Genomic DNA, 22,787 nt, shown 5'->3' with positions numbered 1-22,787 from the left:
TGTTGAGCATCTTTTCATGTGTGTCTTGGCCATCTGTATATCTTCTTTGGTGAAATGTCTATTTAGTTCTTCCGCCCATTTTTTAATTGAGTTGTTTGTTTTTTTGATGTTGAGCTGCATGAGCTGTTTGTATATTTTGGAGATTAATCCTTTGTCAATTGCTTCATTTGCAAATATTTTCTCCCATTCTGAGGGTTGTCTTTTCATCCTGTTTATGGTTTTCTTTGCTGTGCAAAAGCTTTTAAGTTTCATTAGGTCCCATTTGTTTATTTTTGTTTTTATTTTCATTACTCTAGGAGGTGGGTCAAAAAAGATCTTGCTGTAGTTTGTGTCAAAGAGTGTTTTTCCTATGTTTTCCTCTAAGAGTTTTATAGTATCTGGTCTTACATTTAGGTCTTTAATCCATCTGGACTTTATTTTTGTGTATGGTGTTAGGTAGTGTTCTGATTTCATTCTTTTACATGTAGCTGTCCAGTTTTCCCAGCACCACTTATTGAAGAGGCTTCCTTTTCTCCATTGTATATTCTTGCCTCCTTTGTCAAAGATAAGGTGACCATATGTTCGTGGGTTTATCTCTGGGCTTTCTATCCTGTTACATTGATTTGTATTTCTGTTTTTGTGCCAGTACCATACTGTCTTGATTACTGTGGTCATGTCTGTACTTCAGGTCTGAGTTACCCTCTTGAAACCACAGTTTCTTCAAGTGTAAAATAGAAATATGTCCACTAACATCATCTCATTCCTAGGGTCATTGTGAGAATTAAGTTAGATTATATTTACATGCATAGCACTTGGGACATTCTAAATTGCTATAAAAGTATTAGTTACAACTGTTACTAATAATCCTATGAGTTCAGATTGAGCCTTTACTGGTCCTTTAAAGGAATCCAGCAATAACTTTTTAAAATATATTCAATACCTTTAAAAAATATTTTAATACTTTTTTTTTTTTTTGGCCACACCGCACAGCATGCAGGATCTTGGTTTCCCGACCAGGGATCACACCCATGCCCCCTGCAGTGGAAGCACAGAGTCTTAACCACTGGACCACCAGGGAAGTCCCTAATACTTTTTTTTTTTTTTTTTTTTTTTTTTTTTTTTTTTTGCTGTACGCGGGCCTCTCACTGCTGTGGCCTCTCCCGTTGCGGAGCACAGGCCCCGGACACACAGGCTCCGCGGCCATGGCTCGCGGGCCCAGCCGCTCCGCGGCATGTGGGATCTTCTGGGATCGGGGCACGAACCCGTGTCCCCTGCATCGGCAGGCGGACTCTCAACCACTGCGCCACCAGGGAAGCCCAATATTTTTTTTTTTAATAGACTTTATTTTCTAGAGTAGTTTTAGGTTCACAGCAAAACTGAGTGGAAAGTACAGAGTACTCATGTATGTCCTCTGCCCCCACGCACCTATAACCTTCCCCACTATCAACATCACCCACCAGAGTGATGCGTGTGTTACGATCAGTGATTCCACACTGATATATCATTATCACCCAAAGTTCATAGTTTACATTAGGATTCACTTTTGGTGTTGTATGTACATTCTGTGGATTTTGACAAATGTGTAATGACATGTGTCCGTCATTAGAGTATCATACAGAATAGTTTCACTGCCCTAAAAATCCGCCATGCTCTGCCTATTCATCTCTCCCTTCCCACAGTCCCTGGCAGCCACTGATTTTTTTTTACCGTCTCCAGTTTTGGCTTTTCCAAAATGTCATAGTTGGAATCATACAGTATGTAGCTTTTTCAGATTGGCTTCTTTCCTTTAGTCGTATGCATTTAAGGTTCCTCCATGTCTTTTCATGGCTTAATGGCTCATTTCTTTTTAGCACTGAATAATATTCCATTGTCTGAATATTTATCCATTAACCTGCTGAAGGACACCTGGTTGCTTCCAAGTTTTGGTAATCATGAATAAAGCTGCTGTAAATGTTTGTGTACAGGTTTTTGTGTGGACACAAGTTTTCAACCCTTTTGGGTAAACACAAAGGAACATGATTGCTGAATCCTATGGTAAGAGTATGTTTAGTTTTGTAAGAAACCACCAAACTGTCTTCCAAAGTGGCTGTACAATTTACATTCCTACCAGCAGTGAATGAGAATTCCTGTTGCTCTGCATTCTTACCAGCCTTTGGTGTTTTCATGTTCTGGATTTTGGCCACTCTAATAGGTGTGTAATGGTATCGCCTTTTTTTTTTTTTTTTTTTTTTTAATTTGCAATTCCCTAATGCCAAGTGAGGTTGAGCATCTTTTCATATTCTTATTTGCCATCTGTATATCTTCTTTGGTGAGGTGACTGTTCAGGTCTTTTACCTATTTTTTAATTAGGTTGGTCATTTTCTTATTGTGAGTTTTAAGAGTTCTTTGTATATTTTGGATAAGTTCTTTATTGGATATGTCTTTTGCAAGCGTTGTCTCCCAGTCTGTGCCTTGTCTTCTCGTTCTCTTGATATCCGGTACATTTTTACTTTCTGGGAGAAAGAGTCTAGTTAGTTGAGGTTTTTCTTGGGGTTAAAGGGGGAATAAGAGTTTACTATTTCCCATTCTTACTGGTCAGGCATTCTACCTTCCTTCAGAAGTTAAGTAATTATTAGGACATTCTTTTTTTTTTTTTTTTTTTTTTTTTGCGGTATGCGGGCCTCTCACTGTTGTGGCCTCTCCCGTTGCGGAGCACAAGCTCCAGACGCACAGGCTCAGCGGCCATGGCTCACGGGCCCAGCCGCTCCGCGGCACATGGGATCTTCCCGGACCGGGGCATGAACCCGTGTCCCCTGCATCGGCAGGCGGACTCTCAACCACTGCACCACCAGGGAAGCCCTAGGACATTCTTAAAACTAATTTTACCACCTCACACCCACTTCCAAAAAATGGAAAATAAGAAGTCTTAGGATGTGGAGAAATTGGATACCTGTATGTTGTTGATGGGAATGTAAAATGGTTCAGTCGCTGTGGAAACAGTTTGGTGGTTCTTGAAAGTTAAACAAAATTATGTTTGATCCTGCAATTCCACTCCTGGATATATATGGAAGACAGTTGAAAACAGGTATTCAAATATTTGTATACAATGTTCAACACTATTCATGATAGCCAAAGGTAGAAACAACCAAATGTCCATCAATAAATGAATAGATAAAACAATTGTAATATATGCATAAAATGGACTGTTATTAGCCATAAAAAGGAATGAAGTACTGATACATGCTACATTGTGGACGAACCTCAGAAACATGCTGAGTAAATGAAGCCAGACCTTTTGATCACATGTTGATCACATGATTCCACTTATATGAAATATGCAAAATAGGCAAATCCATAGGTGCAGAAAACAGATTGATGGTTACCAGGGGCTGGAGGTCTGGGGTCTGGAATGAGGAGTAACTAATTGTTTAATGGTTATGAGGTTTTATTTTGGGGTGACAAGAGTGTTTTGGAGCTAGAGGTGGTGTTTTCACAGCATTGTAAATGTACTAAATTCCACCTAATTGTTCACTTTAAAATGGTTAATTTTGTTATGTGTACTTCACCTCAATTTTTTTTTAAAGCTATTTTTTAAGACTGTAGTAACTTTTTAAAAGTATTCTCTTAAAAATTTTCCTTTTAGAGTGGTCTGTTTTAAATAGCAACTTATAATTCATTATAATTTCATGGGTAAAAAGGCTTTGTTTTCTGCATACTTCATTGGGTGGGTGTTGTGAGGCCATTTCATTCTCCAAATGCTTTGAAGTATAATTGAGAGACGACGAATTTAGCATCAAATTGTTAAAGTTTTAGAGGCACTGCAAAAATATGTTCAGAAATGATGCTTTTCCAGAGTAGGGTAGAGTAATTATTGACTTGGCCTTTTGATTGTTGAAAAAAAGAATGTCAAGGTTAATTTATAATTTTGATACTCTTTACTTTAAGAAAAAGATTTGAGAGAGCTTGCATTAAAAATATATGAAACAGGGACTTCCCTGGCAGTCAGTGGTTAAGACTCCACGCTTTCACTGCAGAGGGTGTGGGTTTGATCCCTGGTTGGGGCACTAAGATCCTACATGCCATGTGGTGTGGCAAAAAAATAAAAAAAATAATAAATAAAAAAATATATGAAACAGATCAGCTAAAAATTAAGAAAGATCTGTGGAAGAGATGTTCCAAGAATGGACAGTTGTCCGCTAAATCTAGCTCTCCCATGGATTAGCTAAAAAGAAAGAGGAAAGGATGATAGGAGTAATGGCTTTTTAATGGCTGATAAAAGAAGACATAAGTTAATATAGAAATAGATTTTTCCTGACATTACATTTTAAGATGCATTTACAGAGCAAAGTATCATATGTAGGGAATTTGAACATATAATGATAATGCCTTTAAATGTGGTTTGTACCACAATGAGGTATCACCTCACACCAGTCAGAATGGCCATTATCAAAAAATCTACAAACAATAAATTCTGGAGAGGGTGTGGAGGAAAGGGAACCCTCCTGCACTGTTGGTGGGAATGTAAATTGATACAGCCACTATGGAGAACAGTATGGAGGTTCCTTAAAAAACTAAAAATAAAATTACCATATGACCCAGCAATCCCACTACTGGGCGTATACCCAGAGAAAACCATAATTCAAAAAGAATCATGTACCACAATGTTCATTGCAGCACTCTTTACAATAGCCAGACATGGAAGCAACCCAAATGTCTATCAACAGATGAATGGATAAAGAAGATGTGGTACCTATATACAATGGAATATTACTCGGCCATAAAATGGAATGAAATTGAGTTATTTGTAGTGAGGTGGTTGGACCCAGAGTCTGTCATACAGAGTGAAGTAAGTCAGGAAGAGAAAAACAAATACCATATGCTAACGCATATATATGGAATTATAAAAAGCGGTACTGATGAACCTAGTAGCAGGGCAGGAATAAAGACGCAGATGTAGAGAATGGACTTGAGGGCACGGGGGTGGGGGGCGTGGGGGAGAGGAAGCTGGGACGAAGTGAGAGAGAACACTGACATATATACACTACCAAATGTAAAATGGATGGCTAGTGGGAAGCTGCTGCATAGCACAGGGAGATCAGCTTGGTGTTTTGTGATGACCTAGAGGGGTGGGATAGGGAGGGTGGGAGGGAGGGGATATGGGGGTATATGTATACATATAGCTGATTCACTTTGTTATACAGCAGAAACTAACACAACATTGTAAAGCATTTATACTCCAATAAAGATGTGGGAAAAAAATGTGGTTTTTAGAAGATTCAGAATTGTTCTTCATTTGGTCATTTATAATGCTTAATGAGCTCTTCAGTTAAATTTACTTTTGAATAGGCAGTACATTTACATGGTTCAAAATTTAAAAGGCACAAGTGGCATACAGTGAAAATTCTCCCTTTCATGCATACTCCCCCAGTTACCCAGTTTCTTTCCGCATAAGACAACCTGTGTTATCAGTTTCTTGTGACTCTTACAGTAGTTGTTTAATTATATAAGATTTATTTAGGGCTTCCCTGGTGGCGCAGTGGTTGAGAGTCCGCCTGCTGATGCAGGGGACACGGGTTTGTGCCCCGGTCAGGAAAGATCCCACATGCCGCGGAGCGGCTGGGCCGGTGAGCCATGGCCGCTGAGCCTGCGCGTCCGGAGCCTGTGCTCCACAACAGTAGAGGCCACAACAGTGAGAGGCCCAAGTACCGCAAAAAAAAAAAAAAAGATTTATTTATACTCATTTTCTATGGATTTGGAGTAATTAAAACATTTTGGGTCTATAATAAACCCCCTCTTCCTACATTTACTTCTGTTTATTCTGAGTCTTAGAGCATTGGATTGTCTTCAAGTAAAGAACTCTTAGCCAAGAATTCTCAATCTTAATGCAGTTGCTACCTAGTTTTCTTCTGTGATTTCTAGTGATACTCCTCCATCTTCCTTTTTATGTTGTTGTTTTTATTTTATTTACTTAGTTTTTTATAGATCTTTATTGGAGTATAATTGCTTCACAATACTGTGTTATTTTCTGTTGTACAACAAAGTGAATCGGCCATATGCATACATATATCCCCCATCCCCTCCCGTTTGAGCCTCCCGCATCTTTCTAAATAGAGTAAATAAAGTGTAATTTGTAGTAAAATGAAAGTTTGACAGTTAAATTTAGTTCAGTTAGGAACACAAAAATTTGTGAAATACAGTACTTGAAATTACATAAAACTGTTTTCCTTTTAAAAACTATCTTTCTATCTTAACTCTTGTATAGTTAAATGTTTGTTTTGTTCCTGGTGCACCATGTATATCTGGCCCATTTTTTTGTTCTTATTTTTTTGTAAGAACGATAAGCTGGAGTTCACACACATGTGGTCAGAATTGCAAAAGAACAGTTGTTTATGACCTGCCTGCCCCTGCTTATTGCTCTTCTGGCCCCACCATGAGGCCTGCCTTTCCTGTACATCTGGTCATGTCTATCTATATCTGGTCAATATAGTTTAGCTGGGCAAACTATAGCCATGAAATATACCGTCATGGTTTAGAATACATTGGTGTAAAGTAAAAATTTCTTTTTTGCTTTTAAAAATAATTTCTCTTAGTCCTGTGATTGTGCTTATGTATGGAATTAAGATTATTTTAATAGTAACCTGTAAAAATTTGTTATGACTTCTTTTAAATAATAAGCAATAGTTATATCAGTAACAAAAAACAGTGAACTTAAGAAATGGGCAAGATCTGTGCCAAGGAAACTTTAAAAATGTTATTGAGAGGACTTGAACATAAATGTAGTTTATGGATGTCAGGAATGATGTTCCTGTGGCTTTGTTTTAATGACCTGAAGAAACTTGAGCATTCTGAATATTTCATTCACTCCATTTGGCTTTCAGAAATTTCCTAGGGAATAATGCTTGGCATTCTTCTTGCTCAATTATAAAAGTCCGAAATGCTTGTTCTAAAATATTCAAGCTATACACAAGGTTTTAAAGTGAAATGCCTCCTCCTCCTCAGTGCCACCAATTGTACTGTACAGAGGCAACCACTGTTTCTTGGGTGAATGCTTTCAAATGGACGTTTAAATTGAGATTTTAGAAGTTCCCATAATATATGGAGAGTGTAGGAAGCTTAACTTTTCCTGTAGTATCTCAAACTGTTTTTTCCTTTCCTACCTGCTTCTCTCCTGTATTTCTCTCTCTTGAGAAATGGATATCTCTATCCACCTACTGACCCCAGTTAGAAGCCATAGCCTCTGCATCCCTTTCACGGCACCCTAATTTCTGTTTAATTACCAGTTCCTATCATTGCTGTCTCCTAAATATGACTTGAATCCACTTGCTGCTCCCCTTCTCCAGGGACACGGATTACATCCTGCTCCCTTATCCTCTCTAACTGAACTCTGTCCCACCTCCCACCCATCACTCATTCAGCCTCCAGATTCAAGCTTCTGAAACACAAGTGAGATTGCCTTCTTCCTCCTCAGAAACCAAGGAGGATTCCCAGTTGCCTTCAGTTGCCATAACTCTTTGATGTACTTATGTGAACTTTTTATACTGGTCTCAGTTAATTTATCAGCCTCCTCTGTTGCCCTCTTCCTCCTTCCCATCATGTACCCTTCACCATATCAAACTACTTGAACTTCTCAGCATTCTCTGGATATAATATACTGTTTCCTGCATCTGTGGCTTTGTGATTGCAGTGCCCCTTGCCTGGAACACCTCTCCTTTCTGGGCTCAGTAAATTTCTCCTCTAGGCCCAACTCAAATGTTCCCTCTTGAGAAGTATTCTGGGACCCTCTCAGAATCTTCTTTCCTTCATAAAAGTCCTTATCAACATGATGTTGTGGCTGCTTGGGCCCTTCATTAGATCAAGGGTTGGCAAACTTTTTCCATAAAGGACTAGATAGTAAATATTTTTGATTTCTGTGAGGACTACTCAACTTTGCCATTGTAGCTTGAAAGTAGCCGTAGACTGTAGGTAAATGAATGAGCATGGCTGTGTTTTAATAAACTTTATCTATGGACACTGAAATTTGAATTTCATATCAGCTCACATGTTACAATATTCTTCTTATGATTTTTTTCAACCTTTTGAAAATGTAAAAACCATTCTTAAGTCATGGGCCATACAGAAACAGGTGGTAGGCTAGATTTGACCCAGGGGCCATAGTTTGCCAGTCCGGGCATTAGAGGGTGGGCTGTTAAAGGGTAGGCTTTGTATATTTTTGTACATCACCCCCACCCCAACCCCCCATGCCTCAATTCATTTCTAATCAAGTAATGACTGAATAGCATTTTTTTGTGGAATAAATGCTTAAGTAAAGAATCACTTGAAATATGTAGTTTCTTTTTTTTTCCAATTTTTTTAAACTTGAAGTATAGTTGATTTACAATGTTGTGCCAGTCTCTGCTGTGCAGCAAAGTTACTCAGTAATACACATATATATATTCTTTTTTTAGGTAGCTTCTAAACAAATGTGAAGACTAATGGAACTTCACATTGAAAATTACTAGTCATTTTTTATATTTATTAATAAACATTTTCAGAAAAGAAAGTGTTAAAAAGTTGCATAATATAGAGGAGCTTGTAGTGCCTCTCTATGTAGAAGACAGCTCTGGCCAGGAAAGATATAGTAAGTAAGCAAATAGTCTCTGTTCACAGAAGAGAATAGTGGAAAGTGCTCCAAATTATTGATTTGAATCAGAGATTAGATTAAAATACCTTCTCCATCCTTTCCTTGTACCTGGCCTGGAGAAAATCATGTCATGGCTTTTATCCAGTGGTGGCTGTTTTCAGAGGGTTTTTCATATGCTGCTAGCTACATCATGGATGTAACAGGCTCTCTCAGTCGTCTGGCTGTCTGTCAAGTCAGGCCTATAGCCTGTGGTTTGAATCCTGGCTCAGTGCTATCCTTTCTATGTCCTTCACCACATCACTAAATCATCTAAGGCTTGGTTTCCTGATCAGTATAATGGCAAGAATTACATAATTCCCGGCTTGTATGATTGTTTGAAAATTAGGGATCGTATATTAAAAATAGAACATGTAAAACAGCAGCACCTAGCACAAAGTGGGCACTGAATAAATACTACCTGCTGTTTTTGTTTGTTTCCCCCAGTATTAGTCTTTTTTTTGTTGTTGTCTTTTTTTTTGTCTTTTTTTTCATTATTTACAAGAATTGTGGGAGGGAGTTAAGGTTTACAGGAACAACTCAATCATGCCAGTAAGTTATGTTCAGACAGTGTGATCCAGCAACTTTAAGTCTTTGTTTTTATTTTTATATAACCTGCAAATACCGCCAAGTTTACTGGGTTTCTTTTCTTTTTCAAGATTTTTTTTTGATAGGGACGATTTTTAAAGTCTTTATTGATTTTATTATAACATTGCTTCTGTTTCATGTTTTGGTTTTTTGGCCGTGAGGCATGTGGGATCTTAGCTCTCCGACCAGGGATTGAACCCTCACCCCCTGCACTGGAAGGTGAAGTCTTAACCACTGGACCACCAGGGAAGTCCCTTTACTGGGTTTCTTTAGTCGTCTTTTTAGAAATTAAAAAAATCATTGAATACCAGGTAATATAAAGTGCTATGTGTGGTTATCTTAACATTTGGACATTCATTTGGAAAGACAGGGCAGGACACTCAATCACATAGAACTCTAGCAGTATATTCCATACCCTGGGATATCTGTTCTTAAAATACCTTGTTCCTCCCAAAGTAAAAACTGTGCAGAATATCTGGTCATATCACAGTCTTTGTACTAAGCAGAGAATTTCCTCTTTTGTTAAATAAACAACCTGATTAGCTAGATAAAATGAAGGGATTTTGTAAACTGTTTATGTCTACTTGTTCCTCCTTTTTAGCAGTATTCTGAGCTCCTGTGTAGGGAAAAAAAAATAGCTAAAGGGTAAAATGGCTTTAAAACTCTTAAGGGGCTTCCCTGGTGGCGCGGCGGTTGGGAGTCCGCCTGCCAATGCGGGGGACGCGGGTTCGTGCCCTGGTGCGGGAGGGTCCCACATGCCGTGGAGCGGCTGGGCCCGTGAGCTATGGCTGCTGAGCCTGCGCGTCCGGAGCCTGTGCTCCGCAACGGGAGGGGCCACAACAGTGAAAGGCCCGTGTACCGCAAAAAAAAAACCAAAAAAAAAACAACTCTTAAGAACTGAAACTGCTATTGGTTGGCCCTGTGATAATTTATTGATTTAATTTGAACAAGTTATTTCACCTCATACTCAGTATTATTCATCTTTTAAACATTTTATAGGGTCCTTGTGTCCAAGAACTTGTGGCAGCTGTTCTTTAAAACATTCTATAAAAAAATGGTAAATTTGGGGAATTCCCTGGCAGTCCAGTGGTTAGGACTCCACACTTCCACTGCAAGGGACACGAGTTCGATCCCTGGTCAGAGAGCTAAGATCCCACGAGCCAGAGAACGCAGCCAAAAAAAAAAAGGTAAATTTATCCGGAATCCGAACAAGTGCAGATAATTATTCACTATTATGGATCTTTTTTTTTTAATTAATTAATTTTTTGGCTGCGTTGGGTCTTCATTGCTGAGCGTGGGCTTTCTCTAGTTGCGGCAAGCGGGGGCTACTCTTTGTTGCGGTGCGCGGGCTTCTCTTGTTGTGGAGCACGGGCTCTAGGCACACAGGCTCAGTAGTTGTGGTGCACAGGCTTAGTTGCTCTGCAACATGTAGGATCTTCCCGGACCAGGGCTTGAACCCGTGTCCCCTGCATTGGCAGGCGAATTCTTAACCACTGCGCCACCAAGGAGGTCTTCTTATTTTTAAGAAAGGACACATAAACGGTTAGAATGGGCTTAACTGTAAAAGCAGTTTGCAGAGCACGTCACAGATCTGATAGGGTGCAGCCCTTGTGCCATCTGGGCTACCAGCAGAGATGTCTGGCAGTAATGGCATTGTTAAGGGGCTGTTGAATGCCGGGGGCATTGCATTGTTGGAAATGAGATTATGTTAGGTGCGTTACTGCCTGCAATTTTCTGGAAATTAGTAATGTGTCTAAGATATATAGCTTGCTAATCAGGATTTTCCATGTTGTAGATTATCACCATAGATAATTGATTTTTTAAGAAAAATATTTCCAGAACTTTAACTTGGAATACCTAGAATATATCTACCCCTGCTATACTGTTGGCAGTGAGATTGGAAACTTGCTGGACACCACGGGGAGTGGAAGGTAAGTAGGGGGAATGGGGATAGCTCCTCCAGCTAGAGCTTTGCAAATGCACGTTTTCTCCCTGTGTTTGTCTCTTCCCCTCTTTTTAGTGCCTGTCCAACATTTATATGATTATCTACTAGAAATACCCGTTAGACATCTTATTGAACTCTCAAATTCATATGTTCGGAGGACAGCTTCCCTGTGGTTCCTTCCTCCCCCCATCCTTCCACATCCTCCTTGGAGGGCAGCTTCACCACTGACCTGGCCTACATCCTGTCAGTCACCTGGTCCTGTGGACTCTTCCCTTCTGTATATCTGGAAATCTGTCCCTTCCTTCCAACTCCCAATTTTGTCCTTGTTCTTTCTCTGAATCAACTGCAGAAATGTATTTCTGCAGGTCTGCCCATATCCAGCCCAAGTCAGAGTGACCTTTCTAAAACCCAAATTGGGTTATGTCATTTCTTCTGACAACCTCAGTGACTTACCCATTGCCTTCAGGTTTCGATCCAAACTCTTTATAATTGGACCTCTGCCTTTTTGTTCAGCCTCCTTCATTAACCTTGTCTATATGCTCTCTGCATTCCTTTTTTAAAGCAGTTTGTTCCCTCAGTCAATGGTCCATTCTTTCATTTGCTCATCAAACATTTATTGACCACCTATATGGGTCAGACACTATGCTTAAATATGAGGCAATCAGCAGAACCAATCCTTAGACCTTTCACTGATCTTTCACACTCTTAATCAGGATCAACTAGGTTATGTTGCCGTAACATTTATCCTGAAATCTCACTGTTGTAACACAACAGAGTTTTATTACTTGTGATGATGCTTATCAGTCATGGGTTTTCAGAGGCTCTGCTCCACACGGAACTCTCTTCCATTCAAGGGGTTGAGGCTTGTAGCTACACCAGCTGGAACTCACAATGTTCTTGAGCACTGTGACAGAGGAGGAAGGAGACTGGATGGGCTTCTCCCTGTCTCAGCCCAAAAGTGACACATGTCCCTTCTGCTCATATTTCATTACGCAAAACTAGTCAAATGGTCCCGCCTAACAGCAAGGCGAGGCTGGGTACCGTAGGCAAGAGCATGAAATATCTAGTGAGCATCATGGTCTGTAGCACAGTCACTGAAATATAATCGGTCACCTGACTTCTTGTCGGTCTCATCCATTGAACTTTATTTATTTATTGGCTGCGTTGGGTCTGCGTTGCTGCGCGCAGGCTTTCTCTAGTTGCGGCGAGCAGGGGCTATTCTTTGTTGTGGTGCGCGGGCTTCTCATTGCAGTGGCTTCTCTTGAGGAGCACGGGCTCTAGGCGTGTGGGCTTCAGTAGTTGCAGCATGCAGACTCAGTAGTTGTGGCTCATGGGCTCTAGAGCGCAGCCTCAGTAGTTGTGGCACACAGGCTTAGTTGCTCCGTGGCATGTGGGATCTTCCTGGACCAGGGATCGAACCCGTGTCCCCTGCATTGGCAGGTGGATTCTTAACCACTGCGCCACCAGGGAAGTCGCTCATCCGTTGAACTTTAAGTTTCTCAAGAGCTGAGGCTGTATATGCCTTGCTTTGTATCCTAAGCACAGGGCCATACAGTAGGCTTCTGATGATTTTTTGTTGAATGAGTGTCCTTGAACTTGGATTCAACTCAAGTCACTTCCTTTAAGAAACCTTCCCTTACCATCCCCCTACCACCCCCCTGCCAACCTGGGTTAGGTGTCTCTTTCCATTGTCATTTATCCTGTGCATACCTCAACCATAGCAGTCCTCACCCTGTATTAGTACTCTTTTTTTTTTTTCTCCTCTGTCCACTAGATAATCAGTTTCTCTAGGTCGGGGACTATGGCTTTCTTTTATATTCTTTTGAAAATTTGTATTAAACAATTTTAAAGCAATTTTTTAAAACCTAAAAAATAAAACATTGGGCTTCCCTAGTGGTGCAGTGGTTAAGAATCCACCTGCCAATGCAGGGGACGTGGGTTCGAGCCCTGGTCTGGGAAGATTCCACATGCCACAGAGCAACTAAGCCCATGCGCCACAACTACTGAGCCCACTGCCACAACTACTGAAGCCCGTGAGCCTAGAGCCTGTGCTCTGCAACAAGAGAAGCCGCCGCAATGAGAAGCCCACGCAGTGCAACGAAGAGTAGCTCCTGCTCGCCGCAACTAGAAAAAAGCCTGTGCACAGCAACAAAGACCCAACGCAGCCTAATTAATTAATTAATTTTAAAAAATTATTGAGAATTCCCTGGCGGTCCAGTGGTTATGACTCAGTGCTTTCACTGCAGTGGCCTGGGTTCAATCCCTGGTCGGGGGACTAAGATCCCGCAAGCTGCGTGGTGCGGGCAAAAAAAAGAAAAAGAAAAAAGAAATAAAATATTACTGTTTTAGCTGAAGCCCTTTATGTAAATCTGCCCACATTTCTTTATTTTTTCACTACACCCTTGTCCCTAATCAATATAATGATTTTTCTGTGTCCATGAGGATACTAAGTTGTCCCAGGAGGACCACCTGTGTCATGAATCCAAGAGTTCGTATATGGATGGGTGTGTTCTGTGGGTTCATTTATCCATCTCTGCAGGGATATCACCTATCTTGATGAAAAGAGCTTCACAAGAGGTCTGATACACTTGGTTGGCGAGTCCCCCAGTTTGATCTGCCTCAAAATTGCAGAGGTTCTAACCTCTGCATTTCCTGTTCCTGGCTCATTGTAATGCCTAATGAATATTTGTTGAATAAATGACAAATTTTTTTTTTCTTAGTGTGTCATTTTCAGAATCTCTTAGGAGCTTTGCCATTTATTTCTTTTTAGATAATTTGTATTTAAAAATCAAGCTTCAGAATAAGAATTTACTGACCAGAACACCACTTAACTGTTTTATAAGGTAGGAGGGAGTAAACCCTCTGGCTGAAATAAAGAATATTTTGTTTTGGTTTTTGCAGTAAATTTTCAATGGGTTGTCAAGGAAACTTACTGAGGAGAAGAACTATTTGCTGGTAATAGTGTTTGCTTTGAAGTATGACTACAAAGTAATGCAGCTCGCTTCCTCCAGCTGCAGTGTTATATGTAGTCTTACCTCATATAGTCATGCTTTGAATGTACAAAGCAATAACACTGGCTAGATTTACTCATTAATATTTCACATTTACTGATATTTAGAAATTAAATTATACTCTGTGGTACAAGTTTCCTTTTCTTTGCTTTAACTTTGAAATGTCCCTTTAATGGTCTTTCATTTGGACTATAACCTAATTGGATGGCCCTAGTCAGCCTTTGAAGCAAATGCTTAGGCTTAGAATGGCTGGTAAACACTTTGCCAAGAAGTGGGAAATCTCTAGGAAGAAAGACTACATGTTGTTATTTATATAACAAATCAGTGAAGGATTAACCCATTTTTCTACTTTTTCTTCTTGAATCTCCCTTACAGATGAGATAGATATGACTTAAATGCCATTGTCTAGAGAGTCTTTGGAGGACTTTTTAAAAACTTTTTGGCTTGAATTAACAAAGATGGTTATATTTGGGTTTATTTTTCTTTTGATAAGGAATTTTTGAAAATGTAAGATTGGCCACAGTTATCGAGGAGAATGGGTATGGCAGTGATCCCCTTTTTCTTTTATGGAAATGATTTAATATAGTAAAACTAAGGGTAACCTGAGAGGCCACTCCTCTGGAGTGTAGACTCTGAAGAAGATAGTGATGACACTGACTACTTTAGCTTTTAAAAATTACTGTGATCTTAAAACTAGTTTTATTTTATTGAGCTGAAGTTCACATAACATTAACCATTTTAAAGTAAGTCCGTGGCATTTAGCAACCACCACTTATGTCTAGTTTCAAAACACTTTCATTGTTCCAAAATAAAACCTGTATCCATTAAGCAGTTACTCCCTATTCTTCCCTTCCTCCAGTCCCCGGCAACCACCAATCTCCTTTCTGTCACTGTGGATTTACCTATTCTGCATATTTTGTATAAGTGGAATTATACAATATGTGACTTTTTGAGTCTGGCTTTCACTTACCATAATGTTCTCAAGCGTAACATTTATGTTCCTTTTTATGGCTGAAAACTAATCCTTGTATGTATATGCCATGTTTTGTTTATCCATTCATCCATTGTTGGACATTTGAATTATTTCTGCTTTTTGGTTATTGTGAATAATACTGCTAGGAGCATTTGTGTCCAAGTGTTAGGGTACCCGTTTTCAATTCTTTGGGGTATGGCGTATACCTGGGAGTGGAATTGCTAGATCATATGGTAATTTTATGTTTAATTTTTTGAGGAACAGCCTAACTTCCACAGTGCCTAAACTATTTTACATTCCTACCAGCAGTGTATGAAGGTTCCTGTTTCTCTACATTCTTGTCAGTACTTATTATTTTAAAAATTGTAACCATTCTAGTGGGTGTTAAGTGGTATCTCTTGGTGGTTTTACTTTGTACTTCTCTAGTGACTAATGGTGTTGATCATCTTTTCATGTGCCTGTTGGCTATTTGTATATCTTCTTTGAAGAAATGCTGTTTGTTATTTTGTCCTTGAATTGTACAAGTTCTTTATATATTTTGTATACCGGACCCTCATCAGATGATTTGCAAATATTTTCTTCCATTCTGTAGGCTGTCTTTTCACATCCTTGATAATGTCCTTCGAGGCACAGAAGTTTTTAATTTTGATGAAGTCTAATTTATCAAAAATTTTTTGGTTTTGTTTCTCAGGCTTTTGTTGTCATGTCTAAGAATTTGGTCTATGTTACCAAATCCAGGGTCATTAAGATTTACCCCTGTTTATAGTTTTAGCTCTTAACGTTTAGGTTGTTGGTCCACTATGAGTTAATTTTTGTATATGGCATGAAGTAGGAGTCCAACAAAGACCCTTATTTAAAAGCATAATTTCATGAAACCTCCACATTGTACTTTTTAAAAATTAATTATTTGGCCGCACCTCGTGGCTTGCGGGCTCTTAGTTCCTCAGCCAGGGATTGAACCCAAGCCACTGCAGTGAAAGTGCCGAGTCCTAACCACTGGACCGCCAGGGAATTCCCTCACATAGTACTTTTAATATCCCTTGATTAAATATATATATACACCAACCTAAAACTACTGTGGATTTTATATTATTTTAAGCTATTCCATGTTGTATTAATCAAAGCAGAGTTTATATATATTTTTTAAAAATAGAGCTTGTAAGTTTAAGACATTATTTTCTCAGTCCATGGGCTATATATTGGTGACTGTATATGGATTCATGGATTTCCTTCTTATATCTTGTGGTCCCCTCTAAGTCTGCAGATCATAGATTTTGTAGAAGAGCATCAGGAGAATCTATCATGGCAAGAAGAAAAGGGATTAAAGATGAAGAAAAAGGGCTTCCCTGGTGGCGCAGTGGTTGAGAGTCCTCCTGCCGATGCAGGGGACACGGGTTCGTGCCCCGGTCTGGGAAGATCCCACATGCCACGGAGCAGCTGGGCCCGTGAGCTATGGCCGCTGAGCCTGCGCGTCTGGAGCCTGTGCTCCGCAACGGGAGAGGCCACAACAGTGAGAGGCCCTCGTACAGCAAAAAAAAAAAAAAAAAAGATGAAGAAAAAGGTAGAGTTTCCAAGGGCTCATAGTAGTTGCAGAGACCTTAAGTGGGAGAGAGAATACTGGAAGGTAGGTAACTGGAAGTTAGTGGTGGGATCTCTGAGCGCCAGAGAGGAAGGAGTGATTTCTTTCAGGCAACAAAGATGACTGCAGAGTAGAAGTTAAGTGCTGGGGAGTGGAGGGGTGGGTGGGGAATACGGTTTGGAATAGGGCCTGAGGCCCAAAAGACATCATCGGAAAGTGATTGTTTAGGGAGCAATTGAGGATTCCTTTAGTTTTGGAAATAATGCCAACCCAATGCTACCTCCAAATGAGGAGTAAAGCTAACTTTATTTAACATCTGTCCTAGAGAGGGTTAAGGAAAAGAAACTAGGGAAATTCTAGATTTTATTTTAACCATGACTCCAATACTGGTTAAGTTTGAATTAGTAACCTATATTCTGTATCAATATTCTGTGGGTTTTTTTTTTTTTTTTTTTTTTGCGGTATGCGGACCTCTCACTGTTGTGGCCTCTCCCGTTGCGGAGCACAGGCTCTGGATGCGCAGGCTCAGCGGCCATGGCTCACGGGCCCAGCCACTCCGCAACATGTGGGATCTTCCCAGACCAGGGCACGAACCCGTGTCCCCTGCATCGGCAGGCGGACTCTCAACCACTGCGCCACCAGGGAAGCCCAATATTTTGTGTTTGTTTGGTTTCTTTTCATTTCTTTTTTTAAAATTAATTTTATTGCAGTATAGTTGCTTTACAATGTTGTGTTAATTTCTGCTGTACAGCAAAGTGACTCAGTTATATATATATTCTTTTGCATATTCTTTTTCATTATGGTATATCACATGATATTGAATATATATATATATAGTTCCCTGTGCTATACAGTACGACCTTGTTGTTTATCCATCCTATATATACTAGTTTGCATCTGCTAGTCCCAAACTCCCAATCCTTCCCTCTGCCACTGCTCCCCCCCACCCCACCCTTGGCAACCACAAGTCTGTTCTCTATGTCTGTGAGTCTGTTTCTGTTTCATAGATATGTTCATTTGTGTCGTATTTTAGATTCCACATATAGGTGATATCATACGGTATTTGTCTTTCTTTGTGACTTACTTCGCTAAGTATGATAATCTCTAGGTCCATCCATGTTGCTGCAAATAGCATTATTTCATTCTTTTTTACGGCTGAGTAGTATTCCATTGTGTATATATGTACCACCTCTTCTTTATCCATTCATCTGTTGATGGACATTTAGATTGTTTCCTTGTTTTGACTATTGCAAATAGTGCTGCTGTGAACATAGGGGTGCATGTATCTTTTTAGTTTTGTCTGGGTATATGTCCAGGAGTGGGATTGCTGGATCACATGGCAACACTATTTTTAGTTTTCTGAGGAACCTCCATACTGTTTTCCATAGTGGCTGCACCAATTTACATTCCCACCAACAGTTTAAGAGGGTTCCCTTTTCGCCACATCCTCTCCAGCATTTATTATTTGTAGACATTTTAGTGATGGCCATTAAATGTCATTCCTTGATAAAGCTTACTAGTAAAAGAATTCCAGTTTTCTCTCAGCTGAAAGAATGACGAAAAGAAATCTTTCTAGTCCTCATGTCGGTGAGAGAGTTAGGTTCTCAGCACATACTTAGAGCTTAGGGTGATGTGTAGTATCGGCCTATGGCCATCTGATGGAGCAGGAACTGGGGCACACAGGAGTGAGAACCTTGGAGGGACAGTTGGGACTGTGGTGCCAACTAGGGCCAAGGCCAGCTCTTCATAGCACTCACAGGCTCATCAGTGACAATCTTTGTTTTTTGTGTTTTTTTGAGTGTCTTTGTCAGCTGTGTGTTCAAAGGGCTTTAGAGAAACGAACAAAGGAGAGGATAGATTGGACAACTGAGTGAGAGTCTGAGGGGGGAACACATAATGGCCACTGGTTCAGATGCCCTTCTGCTTTTACTAGGCAGATTGTCTGCTTTTTCATACAGAAATGAAAGCTACTTTTCAAGAAGTGATTTGGAGAGGTATCAACAAAGAATGGATCTTAGGTATTTTTTTGTGGTGTTTCAACTCTGAATTTGTATGAATGTGTCTTTTTGAGTTTTTAACTACCCCTGTGACCTCTGTGACTTTCAGGTGCTACTCGTGAGCAGTAGTCGCCATCCAGACCGATGGATTGTCCCTGGAGGAGGCATGGAGCCCGAGGAGGAGCCAAGTGTGGCAGCGGTCCGTGAAGTCTGTGAGGAGGTGTGCACTGCGAACAAAGGGCATGGCTGTACCTTGTCATCGTGAACCTGTCATGTCTGTGTAGTTCTTTAATTTATCACCACTCACTGAATGAACAGACTCATGATCACAGAAAGAAAGCACTTAACAGTTACCACATGCCTCCTTGATTAAAGGGGCAGTCAGGTTGTGACATGGTGATGTTTATCAGGCACTCTGTGCAAGGGGAGGGCTCATAGTAGTGACCGTATGTGATTATACCAGACAGTCCTTTGTGATTTCCTATGGATCTCTTCCCACACTGCCTCTGTTACCTGTGGCAGAAGATCAAGAATCCAATAGTTCATCAGCCCTAAGAAATAAGAGGAGTAAGCAATATTGGTATTAATGGCTTATTCTCATTAACCTTTGGGGGAGGAGGAGGCAGCCCTTGTTCTCCTATGCTCCCTGGGTCCTGGCAATAGAGCAGTGGCTAAAGCAATAGTTCTGTTAGCCAGAAGTTGTTAATGGTGCACCTAGAGAGACAATAGTATCTTCTTTTTTATTTGGTCACGTGATATTCAACATATATATATATATATATATATATATATAGAGAGAGAGAGAGAGAGAGAGAGAGTTCTTGGGCCATGCCCAGTATATCTTACTAGATACTCTAGAATAAACAGTCAGAAGTCAAATCTCTTGGTTCCCTTACTTCAAGGGCTTACAATTTTGTTGGGGAAACTGAGAAACAAATTGCAATTCAAAACCAGGAGGAAGGAACTAATGTTTCTCCATAGCCTCTGTGGCAATACCACGCTCTGCTCTGCTTATGCTAATCTCGTTTAGGAGTCCTAACTCAGTGGTGTAAGTTTTACCACCCCCATTTACTTGCCTTGGCTACATAGTGCTTTTTAGATCCATTTCCTTGTTCCAGAAGGGACTTAAGACTGATTCTAAGGACATAAAGTAGAGCTTAGAAAAAGTCTAAATTCTGCATTTCTTTTGGGTCAAGCCCTTGCTGAAGTCTTCGTAGACTAATTTTACTTCGGAATACCCAAGGAAGTCTCTCCTTGCTCTGAAGTCCTGCAAACTTATGTTGACTCGTGCCACTCTCATTTTATCATATATCTGTGTATCTATAACTAGATTGTAACTTCTGAGGACAAAGATTATATTTCCTATTTTAAATCCTCCCTTCTTGTGCCTAGTACACAGCTGGGTGAATAGAAAGTAATTAATACATGCTTCTATGACAGATGGAACATAAAAGTCCTGAAGAAATACCCCAATTGGAAATTATCAGAGTTCTTTTTGGAGGATCTCAAAGGTTTGACTATTCAAATAAGTGTGGTAGGGCCAATTGGTGGACCTAAGCTACATAATTTTGACTTCAATCCAGTTGGCTTCTGTGAGTTCTGAGGCACCTAAGCCAAAAGTGATGTTTGACAGAGTTATTGTGGCTCTGTGGATTCAGACAGGTTGTTGGAAGACCTGAAATAGACTGATGGTTCTAGAATAGAGAGGAAGGAAAAAATTCAGAGACCTTGGGCAAAACTTGCTGCCTGGTTTAGAAGTTTTGGGTGAAGTGTGACAGCTTTACCCCTGTAGAGCACACTTGGATTTGGCATCTGTCTCAGGAAAACTTAAACCCGTTGTTGTTACTATTGTTTCGTTGAGTGCTACAGTCGAATTGTCCTTGGGTTATATAAGTGCAACTAAGATGTAGAAAACTAGATGATTACAAGAGGAAGTACGGTGAGGGAGTTGAAAAGGATATAGGGTTACCCTTTTGTTTCCTGGAAATTACATACCATCCTTCAGTAGGTAAAAGGGAATAGAGTGGAGAATAAAGTGGAGTTGGGACATGAGAAGGTGAACAATGCAGCACAGATAATTAAAGTATACTTTTCATATGGTCAGTATCTTACCTATCTCCTGTCTTAAAGGGAATCCCAAGCTTGAAATTAAACGCTGCCTGCCATTCTCAGCCCTGAAGAATCCTGCCTGACTTTTTTTTTTTTTTTTTGCTGTACGCGGGCCTCTCACTGCTGTGGCCTCTCCCGTTGCGGAGCACAGGCTCCGGACACACAGGCTCCGCGGCCATGGCTCGCGGGCCCAGCCGCTCCGCGGCATGTGGGATCTTCCGGGATCGGGGCACGAACCCGTGTCCCCTGCATCGGCAGGCGGACTCTCAACCACTGCGCCACCAGGGAAGCCCCTGCCTGACTTTGAGCAGACTTTTTACTCTCCAGTCAAGAGTCATATCATACCCTGTTCTTTATTCCAGCATTATTGAGAGGATAAAGAATAAGGTACCAAATAAACCAAATATTCGTACAAACAGTATAAATTAGAGAAATGTGTCATTATAAAGACAAACATTTCCATGGCTTACATCAAAATAAAATGGAGGGGGTGGCTTTTCTAATTCCACGTCTATCAACAGAGAATAAGACTTGAATCAGAGAGGATGTAGGTAGATGTTTTTTATTGTCCTTGAAGGGTAGCTTTTGTAAGCAGAAGCCACTGTTCAGTGGTTTATTTAGTTTTCAAAATGTTATGACTTTTTAAAAGCACACATTCAAAAACTTTGTTCTTTCCTAATGCTTGCAGATCTGATTGCTATATTTATAAGCATAGGAGATTTTTAAGGGGCCTTTGGATAATGTTTTTTTTTTTTTTTTTTTTGCGGTACGTGGGCCTCTCACTGTTGTGGCCTCTCCCGTTGAGGAGCACAGCCTCCGGATGCGCAGGCTCAGCGGCCATGGCTCACCGGCCCAGCCGCTCCGCGGCATGTGGGATCTTCCCTGACCGGGGCACGAACCCGTGTCCCCTGCATCGGCAGGCGGACTCTCAACCACTGTGCCACCAGGGAAGCCCGGATAATGTCATTTTTAAGGGGCCTTTGGATAGTGCCTAGGCCAGTTCATTGAAGACTTTTAGATGTTTCAAATTACATTTATAAATTTAATTAATTTGATTGCTTTTTAAAGAATGTCAGTTGTCTGACTTTAAAAAAATGAAAATCTTATGAGGCTCTTCAGCAAAAAGTCCTGTGAATGTCATGTATTAAACTTACAAATAAGATGAATCTTAAATATTCCCATAGTGTATATAAACTTACTAAGATTTTCAATTTAAAATCACAAGTCAGAAATAAGTTATTCAGTTATACTTTCAAAGTTGAGGTTACCGTCTAATAGGCCAAATTCTTTTAAACATTGCAAAATCATAAAATATGTCTGGTCTCCTTCACCTTTCCTGTTAAATGAGGCCAGGACTCAGGGGTGGCCTGTTAGGAAAGGTCGATCCAGTTCACTGCAGCTCAGTCAAGACTATAACTTCATAAGGCTGACTGGCGGTCATGGAATCCACGTGGGTGGTGATGGGTACTGAGTGAGCCATCTGTAGTATCTGGCACACTAGGCTAACTTTGTGCTTCACCCTGAAGGTCTCTTCCTCCATGCAGTCTTCATGATTCCTCCCTGCAGGCTTGTTCTCCGTATGTGTTTCCATTGCAGTCTGTACTTCTAGCATTGTATTTATCATGTTTTATTCATATCGCTTGTCTAGTTGTCTTCTGTGCTAGACTTTACACTCTTATGTAGCCAGGTACCATTCTTTCTTGCTCACTGTTGAATCCCCAATGCTTAACACATAACAAGTGCTGAACAAAATAAGTGCTGCAGTTTTTGGCGTGACCTCTAGAGCAGCTGCATAAATGCAGCTGAGGTAGGCCCTTTTGGGTTGTCAGGAGTAGACATAACATCTACAGGCCCCTCAGTTAATTGAGGGAGAAGAATATGGCAGTATCACAGCAGCTGTCCAGCCAGGCTGTGCAGAACTGGAAACTTAGGTCACAGAGCACAGGCAGGCCTTGCTCGCAGTGGGTGGTT

General features: G+C 40.4%; 1 protein-coding gene across 2 annotated transcripts in view; it reads left to right on the top strand.

Moving 5' to 3' along the window:
- Positions 1-22,787, top strand: part of LOC309813361 (diphosphoinositol polyphosphate phosphohydrolase 1) — a 96,801-nt gene that overhangs the window by 37,491 nt on the left and 36,523 nt on the right. For both annotated transcript variants that reach the window (XM_082638186.1, XM_082638187.1), the window contains one exon: positions 18,817-18,927. In XM_082638186.1, the coding sequence (XP_082494312.1) occupies positions 18,817-18,927 (111 nt within the window). The remainder of the gene's footprint in view (positions 1-18,816; positions 18,928-22,787) is intronic.

This window comes from Mesoplodon mirus, assembly GCF_964341445.2.
Source record: "Mesoplodon mirus genome assembly, chromosome: 12".
Classification (NCBI taxonomy): Eukaryota; Metazoa; Chordata; class Mammalia; order Artiodactyla; family Ziphiidae; genus Mesoplodon; species Mesoplodon mirus.
This window is presented reverse-complemented; position numbering and strand designations above follow the sequence as displayed.